This window comes from Aulostomus chinensis, chromosome 7, assembly GCF_037954235.1.
Source record: "Aulostomus chinensis isolate RoL2024-O1b breed Wild chromosome 7, RoL_Achi_v1.0, whole genome shotgun sequence".
NCBI lineage: Eukaryota > Metazoa > Chordata > Actinopteri > Syngnathiformes > Aulostomidae > Aulostomus > Aulostomus chinensis.
In genome coordinates, this window is record NC_141326.1 from 28,155,321 (window position 1) to 28,169,530 (window position 14,210).

The 14,210-nt window shown below is 43.4% G+C and overlaps 1 protein-coding gene across 1 annotated transcript in view; it reads left to right on the top strand.

The window, feature by feature from the left end:
• The window catches only part of kitlga (kit ligand a), a 38,725-nt gene extending 32,979 nt beyond the window's left edge, over nt 1–5,746 (top strand). Inside the window, exons 9-10 of the mRNA XM_086209693.1 lie at nt 1,220–1,281; nt 1,384–5,746. Of these exons, the coding sequence (XP_086065819.1) occupies nt 1,220–1,250 (31 nt within the window). The 3' untranslated portion in view covers nt 1,251–1,281; nt 1,384–5,746. The remainder of the gene's footprint in view (nt 1–1,219; nt 1,282–1,383) is intronic.
• Nucleotides 5,747–14,210: the final 8,464 nt, after the last annotated feature.

Here is a 14,210-nt window from a genome sequence, read left to right on the forward strand (position 1 = left end):
CGACACACAACTGGGGGTTAAAAATGCTAGCTAAATGGTAAATAGTATATATATATATATATTTTTTTTTTTTTTTTTAGTTACTTCCCAGATAACAATGAGTGTTGGGCCCAAATGTGGTCCACGTCAGAGCCAGAGGTTAAAAAAAGCGCGGTCCAGACCAGACCCAAGGGCGACCGCTGTCTGGGAGTTTTTGACCTTCTGATAAAATGATAAACAACAAGGAACAATTCTTTTGGATAAACATCAAATGATCATGATATCACAACGTTTGTCCCCACATGCACCAGTAGAATAAAATTCCTCAAAGATCTTTGCCATAGCACCCACTCCTCACAGTGGGACTCTCCGAAAAATAGAAAACGTTGACAAAGACGAACATAAGAACTCTCGGCGATGGACAGAAAGAGCGTTTCAAAAAAAATAAAAATCTAATTTTTTTAATGGACAAAAAAAAAGAACAAAATCAAATCTGGATTACCAACCACACCAATTTTGTGGGATCCCCCTCCATACGTCTCAAGTTAAAAAAAACAATCAACTTCCAAAACAACTGGGATGTCACGAATTCTGCTCGTAGAACCGCCTCTTAAAATCAGAGCACAGAGCAACGTTACACTTTGGCCAGTGAATGTGAAAACAGCCTTCCATTGTTCCGGCCCCACACATACATCATTCTGTACAGTGAAGCTCAAACATTCAACTGGAGGAACCGAAAGAAGAATGCACTTTTGGCTGGAAGCGGATTTCAAAATAACCTCACACATCTACCGAATGCCAGTGTCTACCATAAGATTCCAATTTATGTCACATTCATTCTGCCTCCGCCAGAAACTAGAATTTTACACGGTCGGAGCCAAACAATGGACGGCTTTCAAGCTTGAGAGGTTAAACCACAACGACAAGCTTACTGACCATCTGCGCATCGGCCAGCGCTCATCAATGCACAATAAGCCGCGAGGGAAGAGAGAAAAGTCCTCTGGGGGCTTCTTCATGAAGAATGGCGTGCTCACATTGGTTCACACTTGTGAGGAGTTTGAGCTCAGCAGACTTCCAAACCATTCCACTTCTGCCATGTGTGGTCACCTCCCGACTCCTGAATGTGATGCGTGTCGCTCGAGAGCTCATATGAGGGCTCCCATTCTACACGCGTGTGTGTGTGTGTGATTCTGCTTATTTGCCAGCGAGCATCTAATATTTTCTCTCTTTCTAATCCCAGAAACATGTTGAACGTCATTGAAACAGTGTAGTGCTACCCCTCGATGTTCTTCAGCACAACTGGTGAGATTTTCCTCTTCACATTCATTTAGAGCAAAAGAAGATTAACTCTCATTCGGGTCCGAGCCTGACACTCTTTCTTTTTGTTTTTTTCCCGTCTCGTAGGGCTTCGTTTCCCACCCAGTGGTGACGTAACATGATGAGAAACAAACTGAATTCCATGGTGAGATCTCAGAGGTGAACGGCCTGTTTTTTCGACGGCTCTTTGGATTCGCGATGGCTTCAAGATGGCCACGAGCAAGAGTTTTCTGGTTAAACCACACCTGCTACCATATGGATAAGCTTGCCTTTGTTATAAGACTGCATTAACACCATGCTTTTGAAAAAAGAAAAAAAAAAAGACTGAGATTTTAGCAGAAACCCCCATACACACCCCACCCCACCCCACCCCACCCCCCCTCTGGACTCTTCTGTAAAGCGTCTGTCAGAAACTGCAACTTTGGGCGAGACTTTTTCTCCCCGTTAGTGCTTCACTACATTCTGCCTGCGTTTTTGGGCCCACTGCTTCATCTTCATCTTCATCAAGAAGAGAGTGACTGATACTGGTTATACCCTGTATGAACTGAGGCATGAATTACTACCTCTGCTGACCCTCGCGTTAACCGCATTCTATCATGTTTATCATTTTAGGTCAAATGTGTAGTCACATTTTCCAGTTTAGCCGTGTGCTCATGGGAGTGTATGATGTATTTATTTATTGGTGGCAGCACTGAGCTGCTGCAGTTGATTAAGCTGAAGCGTTTCAAGCGATCATTATAGAGCACCTTTACTAATGAGTCACATTTAAAGAATAGTAAAGCATTGTACACCCCAAAAAAAAAAGAAAAAAAGACACATTCCTGAAAAGTGCTTGTGTGATGCTGTTGTATTTGGTATATACACTGATCAGCCACTTTTCATTGATTATCCTGTCACAGTCACACCTGTAAAAGGGGAGGATATACAAGACAGTAAGGGAACGGTGCTTCCTTAAAGGGACACAACAACTTTTTAGAAAATCCGCTCATTCTCCATCCTCCTCAAAGCATTTTACAGGATCTCACAGCAAATGTTGTGCACAGCCCCGCTGTTATGAATGCAGGAGTGTACTGACGACTTTTGACAGATGTATGCTCACGCTGCCCACCCACAACCATTCACTGTGCTTCGCTAACTAGCAATCAGCTAGTCACTATGGGTGTCAGCTCACCAATACCCCTTTCACACTGAAACACGCGTGTCAAAGCAGGTCTCAGTACCCGCGTTTGCTCGGCATTCGGGTGCATTCAAGCTTCCAGCAGACGCGGGTCTGAGCTCCCGCTGTGAGGGCTGCGTGCCTGTGTTTTTCTTTCTCGTTCGTCATCTCGTTGACGACGTCATCATTACACATAAACGTACGCCGGAACCCTGCGAGGTAAACAAACGGCAACATGGACGTCATCCAGTTGAACAGAGTGGACGACAGAGGTGCAGCCAGCGAGCTGGAGACACTCAGCAGGGTTGGCCAGTGCTTCGCCAGTGGACACGGGTTGAAATGCAGAGTCGGCCCTTTCAGAGTGCCAGAACACCCGCGTTCACCCGCGTTGTTGGTGCAGTGTGAAAGGGGCTTAATGCAGAGGTGTCTCTTTCTTCTCGTCTGGCTCTTGGGAGAACAGTGCTTAGGCGAATCTACCAACAAAAAAACAAACAAACTTGCTGTGTCCCTTTAATGTTGTTGTGTTGGAGTCAGGAAAGATGGGCAACTTGAACTTTGAAAAGGAAAGATACTAAATTACTAAGTGTGTAAAAAGTAAAAAAAAAACAAAAACATTTTGTAAGAGAATCAAAATAGCTCATACAGGAAGATCAAATATACTATATATTATGAAAAATTTAACCAATACTGTTTAAACAGCAATATACTCGCAAATCAAGCTGAGGCTGTTCACTCACTGGTTTCATCAGCCTACGTTCTGTATCAGTGTTGTACTCGCATGAAAAAACCCTACACATTGACAACCTGTTTAGACAATCTGACTAAGCTAGTTAGTGCATTTGACAAATGTTTATGAAATTTATAAACTTGCACCTTAGCTTTCTTTAAAACCCACAAAGTTCGCCACATGGAAATGCCATGCAGACCTAAATATCGATTTTGCCTTAAAGTTGCGCCAAAATACAGTGAAAGGAAGCGTACAGTCATTTCCTTTGTATACTGAGCTATAGCGGTGCAACTTTCAAGTAAGTTTTTTTAAAGAATCGTTGACGAAACTATGAATTTTAGTCTTGTTTCTCTCCTCAAAGAATACAGTGAAGGGCAGGTTACCAGGTACTTGTAGGCCCCCAGGCTCCTGCTAACAGTAAATCAAAGGGCCCTTGCCTCCTTTCCCTTTTTGCACTCCCAGATCTGACAAGCAAGGAGCTGCAAGAGGCCCCTGGTTCAGAGAATTTATTTGACCGGAAAAGCAACAAGTTTAAGATTTCACCTTGGCTTGCCCAACTACCGTGGATAAATACTGGATGATAAATGTGAGACTTCACCCGATTTTTGTTTTGTTTTTGCCTTTCAGAAGACTCACAAAGAGTTTCCTTGAGCTCACTCAGCCACTTGCCCCCCCTCCTGCATCACTTCTTGGTGACTTGGCGAGTGCAGAAAGAGCCAAACTCCAGTGCACCGCCTGGTAAAATCCACATCTTCTTTCATCCAACCATACGCTCAGCAATCTACCAACACTTTCCCTTGAGCTACAGACCAACCGCTACGTGTCACTTTGGTATTCACACAGAGTAGCCAAGTACAACTCGTGATGGACTGGAAATGTGACAGTTTGTTTTTAGTTGACAGAGATGACCAGAATCAGATTAGCAAGCGTACTGCTGGATAAGGAAGATGTGGATTATACCCGACAGTGCATTCAAGACTTTGTTTGTTTGTTTGTTTGTTTTGGCAGTTTTGCTGTTGTGAGCTGTCAGTCCCCATTAGTTTAACCCCAAATGTTGGTGGCTTGTTCCTTCTCCATTCTGGAATGACAACCAGCTAAACACCAGAGGGGGAGGGGGGATGTCAGTGAGTTCGCGACACCAATTTATGAGTGCTTGAAAGGCAAACAACACTTTGTGGGTGAAGAACCACTTGAGGATCCAGATTATTTACAACAGTCAGTGGACGGGTAGGAGTGTGAACGGGACACGCTGGTTGTGACCTTTTTCATCAGGACGTCCTGCCGCCATAGTTGACAAAGCAGCAGCACGTCTGTTTCTGTGTCTAGCAGAGTATCTCTATCATGTCTGTGGTCTTTCATTGTACCATGTCCACTCTTGGTTTTGTGCCTTGTATGACTCGTGTTATTGTCTGTCTATATGTTTCTGTATGGTAGCAGAAGGTTGAGAGATCATTACAGGGCAAATAAACCCCACAGGTTGGATTCCCCTTTTTAAAAAAAAAAAAAAAAACAAGACAAAAAAAAGCTTTTCAGTTGATGTGATTTGACTTGTGCCCAGTTATGATTCAGAAAACGGTGTTCTGGAAAAAAACAGAATTTCTGTGAGATTTCTGTCCACATCTTAGCCATTGTGACCTTTAGGAAACAGCTCAAGTGGTAACTGCTTATGTATCTGGAACTTACATACATTTGGAACATTTCTTATAGGAGACAGGAGTACATCGTGAAAAACTGTGTTTGAAAACCAAATTGGTGTTCATATAGTTCAGAGCAACTGTCAGCATGTCATTTAATTCATTCCAAAATGCATTTTTGAACCATAGCAAAGAGTGCAGTTTGAATCCATGTTAGAAAAAGTATACCTCATTGGTGTTCACATAGCAACAGTACGTTTTAGTTATCTGAAATTAGTGGTGTGGAAAAATATTGCTATTTTAAAAGAGTGTAGTTAATTCTTTCTATTCAAAAATGCATTTTCAAACATTATTTAAACTTATTATCAACGGCAGTTTAGACCTGAGACATCAATCTTCTGTAGGATTATTCGTCTACGTGCAGTGTTCAGTATTCTGACAGAGAACATGGGCTAGTCTAGCCACAAACTAACTAACAAACAAGGTATACTATGTCAGACATTGCTTTTTATATATATTCTATGGATATCATGAGCTGCAACAGGTCTAAGCTGTGAATAAAATATATGGGCTCCCATTTTCCTGTCTGTGCAAGAGCCAGAAGAGCCTGCATGTCTGAGGAATGGAAGCCTGAGACCAAGCAATTTCATGCATTAGTCGAGACAATGACTGCCCTTAAATACTGTTCCTGTGTGGGTTGTTGTGTGGTTTTAGAGTGAGTTGAGCTGCATCCTGAACAGTGCTTTCGGGCTTGAGTGATCCAATCCATCCCACTTCAGTGAGTGAATCAAATGGCTCTAGGCAGGAAATAAGTCTGGGTGCCAAAAAAAGCAAATTTAATTATTGCCCGGTCGGTATTCTGGGTGAAAACTCTACTGTATTCTGTATTTTTGTATAAATGTAAACATGAATAAAGTACATGTATCCAACTGTTAATAATAAGCATGTTTGTTGCTGTCCATTATTCTTAATGAGGTTTCCTTGTGTCTATTTATTTAACTGAGCGCATCTTTGTGGGAAATTTCAAGCTGCTTTGCAAAAAATGTCCTTGGGGTGAAGTAGTTGAGCTGCATCCGTGCAGGGTGAGACACAAGCAGTCATTTAAAGTCAGGCCATTTTGACAAGAGAAGCATTTTGGCTTATTAGATTTTACATAACAAGTTGCGCTTTTATGTCAGCAGATTCACATTTGAACTCGATGTCTGTTCTCAGGAGCATCAGAAGCTAGGGTAGGGTCATGGAGGTAGGAGCTCCTCCAGGAGACCCCAAACTTGCCTTTCTCTGGCCGCATCAGCTTGTTCTGACTGGGAGAGATAATGTCCCTTCACCTGGTCCAGGGTCAGGTCTGCTCGGAGGCTTCGTCCAAGCTGGACGGGTCCAGAGAACCACCCTGGAACCTGCCCTAAAATCTTCAGTGAGCTCTTTCTGGCATGAAGCAGCAGAGGTTCTACTTCCAGTCTCTTGTGGTCAACTGGACTTCACATGTTGTCCCTGACAGAACTGTGGCCAAACCCAAACTGGAAGACATGTTGACAAACGCCTCTCATGCTTTTTTTAAAAAAAATCTTTCAGTTTCCAAGTATTACCAAAAACTTTTTAAGTGTCAAAGTGATTTCGACTGAAAGAACCTTTAGCTCCAGGGACTTCCTGTGGCCCATTGCTGTCTGCTTTCCCACCTCGCTCGGTCTGAAGTCATCAAGGATCGTGCAAATCAGGGCGACCAACATCGTTGCCATTACCCACCCTTGTGAAACAGTCTCTGTCTCTCCTGCAGACTAAACGTAAAATAAAATTCAACCTCTGATTGCCCCACCCCCCAAAGTTCCTGAACACCTGACCAGAGATGTCTCTGGGGGTAGAGCGCCCTGGAACTAAATTTAGATCCTGGCTCCGACTACCTCAGGAAAGATTCTGCAGTCACAGTGCACCTCAAGGAAAGCTTGTGCTTTTCAAACGTGGTTTAAGGTCGCTAGCGTTTGGCTGTTCAGGTTGATTCCTGTTCTCATGTTGTCAGACTCTATTTGCAAACTCGTGCTGTGTCACACAGGGAAAAAGCTGCCAGGGATAAAATATTGTGCAGCTGAAATGAAGGCAAGAATGTCCCTCTTAAAATCTGCGAAATCACATTCTTGATCTTGTCTTGCGTGAAGAGTTCCCAGATCAGCATGTGAGTCTTTTTAACTGCCTAACGAGCACATTTTATTGAAGCAATGCGGGAACACTTTGCCCTCCGCCTGCTGACATTTCACAACTGCATCAGTATCTGATGGTTTTGGGTGGCCGGTCATATTTGCTTTCAGGTAACATTTAGCACTTTTGGCGAGAAGTCTACCCCTTTTGAGGAATTCACTTTTTTTCTCTGTCAATAAACAATGAATTACGCATTCCTAATGGTAAATGTCCTCAATGATCTCTTCGTCTTTCCAGTTCATCCACAAACACTGTTAAAATAACTGAAATAGTCCTTCTAATACGTTACTATTCCACAGGTAGCGAAAGATCTGAGCCGGAGCCAGAACAATTACAAGCATGCATATTTCTCAGTCTCTGTTCGTGCAAAGACGGAAAAAAGCCAGCATGTTTTTGTTTTCTAGTAAATAAGCGAACCCTTCCAATAGAAGCGTCACAAAGGCAGCGCCGGCTTGGCCTTGGCCTGGGAAGCCTGCTAACGTGTGAACCTCCAGTACACTCGAGCTGACCAACACCCCGCTCGCTGAGCTATGATCTTCACTTCCAAAACAAACAATCTGCAGAAAGTGGCTGCTGAGAAGTCTCTCCAAATCCCTCTGAGCCCTGCAAATAAATGTGGGTGAGCTCATTACTTGTAGTGGGGCCTTCTGAACACATGATGCTGGTGCAGCCGTGAATTAAATGTTGTTCACCCTGTTGCAAGACAACTGAGCACATTAACGACTGGATGGTAATGAAACGGATCATTCTGTGCCCCCCAATGAGTTTCGTCTGTCCTTTGAGTTTATAATAACATGATGATTTTCTGATGAAATGCTGCAGGGACATTTCTGCATCATGGAAACTTTAAAAGCATCCTTTAAAAATATTTAAATTGAATCATTAAAGGAATAAAAATACGGACAATAAATGACCTGGAGCTGTGTGCTGCTCAGTGGGATGAAGGTCAGGAAGATGGCTCCCTCACATCAGAACCCCCTGAACGAAGCGGGGTTTTGTGTGTGACCTTTTGAATAATTAAGAACCGCTGCTGCTTATGTTTAGATTTGAATGCCGCCCTCCTAACTCCAGTTAAGTGACTAACCAACTAACTAACTTAATTAACTGGTCTGTAAACGCTCGCAGAATGTTCACATCCATCCCCCAGATAAGCAAAGACCATGACGAAAGAAAGAGCCGAGCTCCTGGTTTTAGACGATGAACACGTTTTGTTCTGCCTCATCTGTTCTTATTATACAAGCACTTATTTGTCATCAACAATCGGAGAAACTGCATTTTATCAATGAAAGCCATTAAGGCATGTTTTTATTTTTCATTTTTAAAAGCGTAGTTAAGAGTGTGACTAACATTATAAACATCCGTGTTTTGGATGCGGTGGATCCTCGTGGGACACCATGAATGTATGATGAGATCCGGGTACAGGAAGTGTGCTGGAAGCCAAGTTTACACAGTGGCTAAACCATGTAGTTACAGCCATGACAGATGCGCTACAGCTCATAACAAATTTTTCACACAGATTTTTTTGGGGGGGAATAAGTGGCTGTAAAACAGTAGACACATTTTTGAAGCTTCCCAACCACGCACGGTGTGGTATGACTGGTGCAGCTCTCATCATTAGTTCCTTCTGATAACATTTGGAAAATCGGACTCTAAGATTCAATGGATTTGTTTTCATTCGACCTAGAAGTGCTTCCTGTATGGGCCTGGGCAGCCAATGAAACTGCCCTGTCTGGCTTCTGGACATGTTTCCAGTGCTGTATCATTTCTCTCTATCAATTTATCCATCCATCTTCATCCATGTGGACCTCAGATGGCTGCCACCTTCTCTCACTGCAGACCAGTGGTCCTTCTTTTTCGGGTGACCTACTTTTGACAAAAGAAACGTGCCTCCCACACACACACACACACACACACACACACACACACAATAGCAGTGAAAACATATATTGACGTGCATTGATGATTTGTTTATCCTGTTGTCAAAAAAGATGAGCACAGCTGGCCTGAAAACCACAGGAGCAGCAGAAAAACTCCCAAACACGATGTGCACAACAATTCTTCACATTCAATTTTTTTTTTTTTTTTGTAATGTTTTTGGTTGGAATCTTTTGTGTGTTTTTCGTGAACCAGAAAACTAGAAAACAACTTCCCTGTCGAGTGAAAGCGTGTAATACAGAGCAGATTGTATCAACAGCGTGTGAGAGGAAACGTCTGGGGAAGAAAATGCATTCATGTTGACTCAGTAACCGGGGCAACATGTGTTTAAAAAGGTTCATTGCACTTTGTACATTAATCCATGCACGTAATATAGATGCTAACGTGGAGTGGCAACTGCTCTGCTCCAACCAATCAAGTTTCTTTTGATATCAACATTTCTGCAGTCTCCTTGATCCCTTTTAAAAGCAGAACATCGACATAGAAGCTCTGACATGTATTTCTACACCGTTTGCTCCAGCAGCGGCGTTCTGGAGGTACATGACACCGATCGATGCTGGGATTTTGCGACCTTTATCAGTAACCCAAGAAGTCAGTGAGAAGTTCCTTGTTTTTACTGGCAATTTACAATGAACGTTCAGTTGTGTCACTGTGAATAGGTGGACTGAGGCAGGACAGTCAGTGCTGTGTGAGGCGTGATGTCATGAGAGTGACTGAGCTGCATCGGCCATGTGTGGCTCAGCGGTTTTGCCAGGGTCACTCGGGTCTTTTTCATCCTGCCATGCCAGTTTAAGGAATCTGAGAGAACAAATTAGTGGTTGAAAACACACTCCCATGACCATTCCCTTTTAAATAATTATGTCCTGGCAGCGATCGCATCTCTGTTACATCAAGGCCCTAATTTGTTTTTTCCCCCAGTGCTGTAAAAGGGAGCTGATTAGACGTTCTGACTGATGTTAGGAACGAAATGAAACGGAACAAGTACGTGGATTCCAAAAAAATAGAAAAACAAACCCTCCACCTCTTCCTCAATGATAACATGTGAGGTACATTTGATTGTATCAAAGTCACGGAAGCGTAGTCATAGGAATGTTGTGGTTTTGAGTCAGTAGCCTCGGTGTCACAGCACAAAGCAAAACAGCTTAACCTCGATACACCACATCACGGTTGTACGCCTCCATGATGTTGGTCACAGAGACCTTTGACCTACATCCTCTCAGTGCATCCCTAAATCCCAGTGGACGGAGGGTGCACTGGAGAGAAATTCCCCAAAGGCATTCCAGATGTATGCCATTTATGTGACATGATAATGACCATGACCTTTGACCTTTAATCACCAAAATCCTTTTTAGTTCATCCTTTAAACCCAGTGGACCTTTGAGCCAAATTTGAAGAAATACCACTGGAGCATTCCAGAGACATTTGGTAAACAAAAATAGGGCATACATACCAACAGCCAGCTTGAAAATATGGCGGCTTTATGTTCTCCGGTGCTGAGGCTTAAAAACAGCATGTTTAGAGTTTATTTCCTTGATGAAGATGAAAAATTAAAAGAACTTATTGAAACTGAGTTTGTGTAAACAAAGTTAGAGCCGCTCTGACAACAGATTGGACCCGAGGGAACTGAGGATCATATGGGGCATTATTATATATAGCTCATAGCTGACTCAGGGCTTCCTGTCTGAGCAGGAAATGACCCATGTCCCCAGAAAACCTCCGTAGACATAGTGTTAAAAATGTCCTGGAGTCTCAGGGCGCTTAACTTCTTAACCTCCCCGGTTCTTACCTCACAGCCAGGAGCTTCCACTTTCCCATCCTTCCTCTCAGACGATTTCCAGCTGCACAAATTAATGAAGGAAGAACATTCAGCAACCGGACCTCTCTTGTTTTTGTGACTGCAAGCCAGCTGAACTTGGACCACAGGGTGCTGGATATTTGTGCCAATGTATTTGATGGATCAGCCACTTCTGTATGTGAATGTGACTTGGATATGTGTTCAAAAAGGCCATTTTTTCCTGTTTTGTTTTGCTTTTTTGGGGGGGGGGGATTGTTTTAAGTTTACTTTGTCTCAGTCGAAGACAAATGTGCTTCGATGTCTCTCCACCAGTTCTGGTTCAGATAACAAATAATTGAAAGCAAACAACTATATGACAAACAGCAGGTCAGGCAGAGTCACTTTGGAAAAGGATTTAACGGAGGTTCTTATCCAGAAATAACAATGCGTGCAACTGCAAAGTGGTAGCAACAGCTTGAAAGGCTTCCCTGCCATTAACCCAATGAGACGATGGCTCGCTGACGACTGTTCAAACAAGTGTTCTAGAAATGCAAAAGAATCTATGAAAACAATCAAAACTACAACTGCCACCTGGTTTGTGAACGCCTGCATTTGTGTTCGTCCAGACTCTTGCGGCCTACTTGGTCAGAGGTACTGCTGTGCTGAGAGAGAACCGACCATGAGGCAGGGGCTGAAATGGGTCCTCAAAATGGGGTTCCTGAACTACAATGTTCATACTTTCTCCAGCAGTTATAGGAACTAGCAAGAAGTTCCTCAGGTCTGAAGTCACCGACTCTGTCTTGTGTGTGTGGTGCGGAGGTTATAGGAAATTAATATTGAAGTTGACCTTTGACCTCAGGGAGAAAAAAGTCGCCACTTGATCATCTCATGTTATTATGTATGCTGTTATGCAAAATGTAAGGATTATTTTTGGCAAATTTGAAGGAAGAGACGTCTCTTTTAGAGGAGGTGACAGTGACCATCGACCTTTGACCACCAAAATCTTTCAATGTTCATCCTGGAGTCCAAATCAAAAACAAACAAAAAAATTCCCTCACATTTTGTTCATTTTGTCCAAATACACGTCTCTGGCAGGGTAGGAGAGTGGCGGCAATAATGAACATAACACAACCAGTTATACATATCGCTTTATCTACACACACACACACACACACACACACACACACACACACACACACACACACACACACACGTGTGCTGTTCTTGAGGAAGCACAAGACTATGAGCAAAAAACCCGTGCTTTTCTTGAGGTACGACCACGGCTGCTCCCTCTGGGTCGCTATCTGTCCTCTCCACCTGCCGGAGCTCCATCCATTACAATCAAGCTTGCGTCCCTCTGTTAAAAGCAGCCCAAACGTCAGTGACTGGCCAGCGCATGGACGTGCCTCTGCCAGCTATACACAGCCTTGTATGGACTTTTTAGGTTATGTTGCAGACCGCAGCTGGAAGCCCCACTGCCCTTGAGCTTTAGAAATGCATGGGAAAATAGCTGGCATACTCGCAGATTTTGTCAATAAAGGAGCTCCTGAGAAGGTATTTGATTCAGCAAACAGCAAAACTGCTACAATGCTACCTCCCATGACCGGAGGCTAGCAGAAGGGGAAATGCAAGTATGAAAGGTGGTGACTGCAGGGCATGAGGGAGCGGCTGATCGTAGAATGACATCCACACAGAGAGACAGGAGCAAAGACAGATGTTGTCACATGAAACACATACCACCTTAAGGTCATTCTTTTGTATCAACAGTCATGTGAAGTTTAAACCAATATTTCTGCAAAACCTTCACGCTCTTGGATATGTCAATTAAAAAAAAAAAAGTCACCTTCCAGCTCTCCGCAGTAACATGCCATGTCTAAGAGTTTTGATCTTTTCAGCCTAAATAACAGCAGTAAGCAGTGTGGCCACCAGAGCCACAAAGGTCTAATGTGACTCCTTCCATTGTGTAACGGACACAACTCAGTGGAGGAAGCCAAGCATCTGATGTGTGAGTCAGCTGTTATTTTATCTCCACAGTCCATCTCACTGGAATGTTTCAGCATGTTTCAGTACTTTAACATTACTTGGGCTTAAAAAGGATAACTTTGGAAGAGTGTGACCATGTCTTGTCTTGTCTTGTAGTACCCCTTTGTTCCTAAAGAGGCAACAGTGAGTCAGAGTAGCCTGAGGAGCTAGGAGCTCCTCACCTGGATCCACAACATTGATGTTCACCCCTCTTGTTCTCAGGCTACATCCATGTAGATACAGAGTTTAATCACGCTTTTCCTTTCCTTCTTCAACCATCGCCCAAACAGCCATGTTACTTCAGGGGCATGCCATCTTTTTAGGGTACATGACATCGTATAAAGATGCACACAACCCCCTCGCCGTCAGAACCATCTCCAAGCTCTGGTTCTGTCTTTTTCCATGTAGATTTGGCTGTGATTTTTTTTTTTTTTTTTTGCCAAAACAAATCCAAATTGTGAAATCACGACATCATGATCCCGATAACCACTAAACCACGAAACACGCATGATTGCTTTGTCACATCTGTCCTCAAGCTGTCAAGCAAACAACTTTTAAAATGCTTCTTTTTTTTTCAGTGGAGTCCAGGACAGGAACAGGGTCCAGGCCGGGTGACACCACTTGATTTGTAGCTGTGCATTTCGTCCATGCTGTAGCCTGATCATGTGACCAGTGACCTGCGTTTATAACTGTGCAGTGGTCTGGCTTATCTACTGCCGTGTCGAGTGCCTTTATGTTCTTTCTCGAGTGTCAGCAAACTGGGAATGGTGAGTTTGATCGAACAGAATTTGAACCAAAGTTTTTATTATTAAAAGTGTTTATACTGAAATGCAACCTCAGAAAACCTGAGCAGAGGAGGAGATGATGTAGAAATGAAGGCGTGGAATACTTGGGGGGGGGGGGGGGACGCACTTTAGGAGGTCAACCCGACGCAACTGTTGTGGTCAGCGTCTTTGTTTGATAGAAATTTCATTGGAAATGAGGACGGTGTAAAAATCAACACTCCCTCTGACACTGCAAATCATACTGCAGCGGCAAAGTTTGTCGAAATAATCACCGTTGCAATTTTTTTTCTCCAAATCGTTTCACCTCAGTTCATGGCGTCGGTATGACCCACTGACCTATTTATTAATCTGGTTTCGCTCGCAAAATTAGTTTATCATTCCTCTGTTGCCAGAGGCTTCATGTCTTCAGCAACACACATGAACCTCTTCACTTCTTCTCAGGTTTCAAGCAGCTTGGCCCATCTAAAGAATGCTCTTTTATGTTGCTTTCTCGTCCTCCTCTGCCTAGCAACATCTCTCTCTCTCTCTCTGGAACTAAGGGTTAGCTTGCGTTCTGTCCTGAACTTTCTTCACGTTACTTACACCAGAGAGTCCCCAGCACTGTCACTGTCTTTGAGCGACCCAAGTCGTGTAATATGACTGATGTTGAGTCCAACTGTGCTGCGGAGGAGGAGGAGGAGGTGGAGGAGGA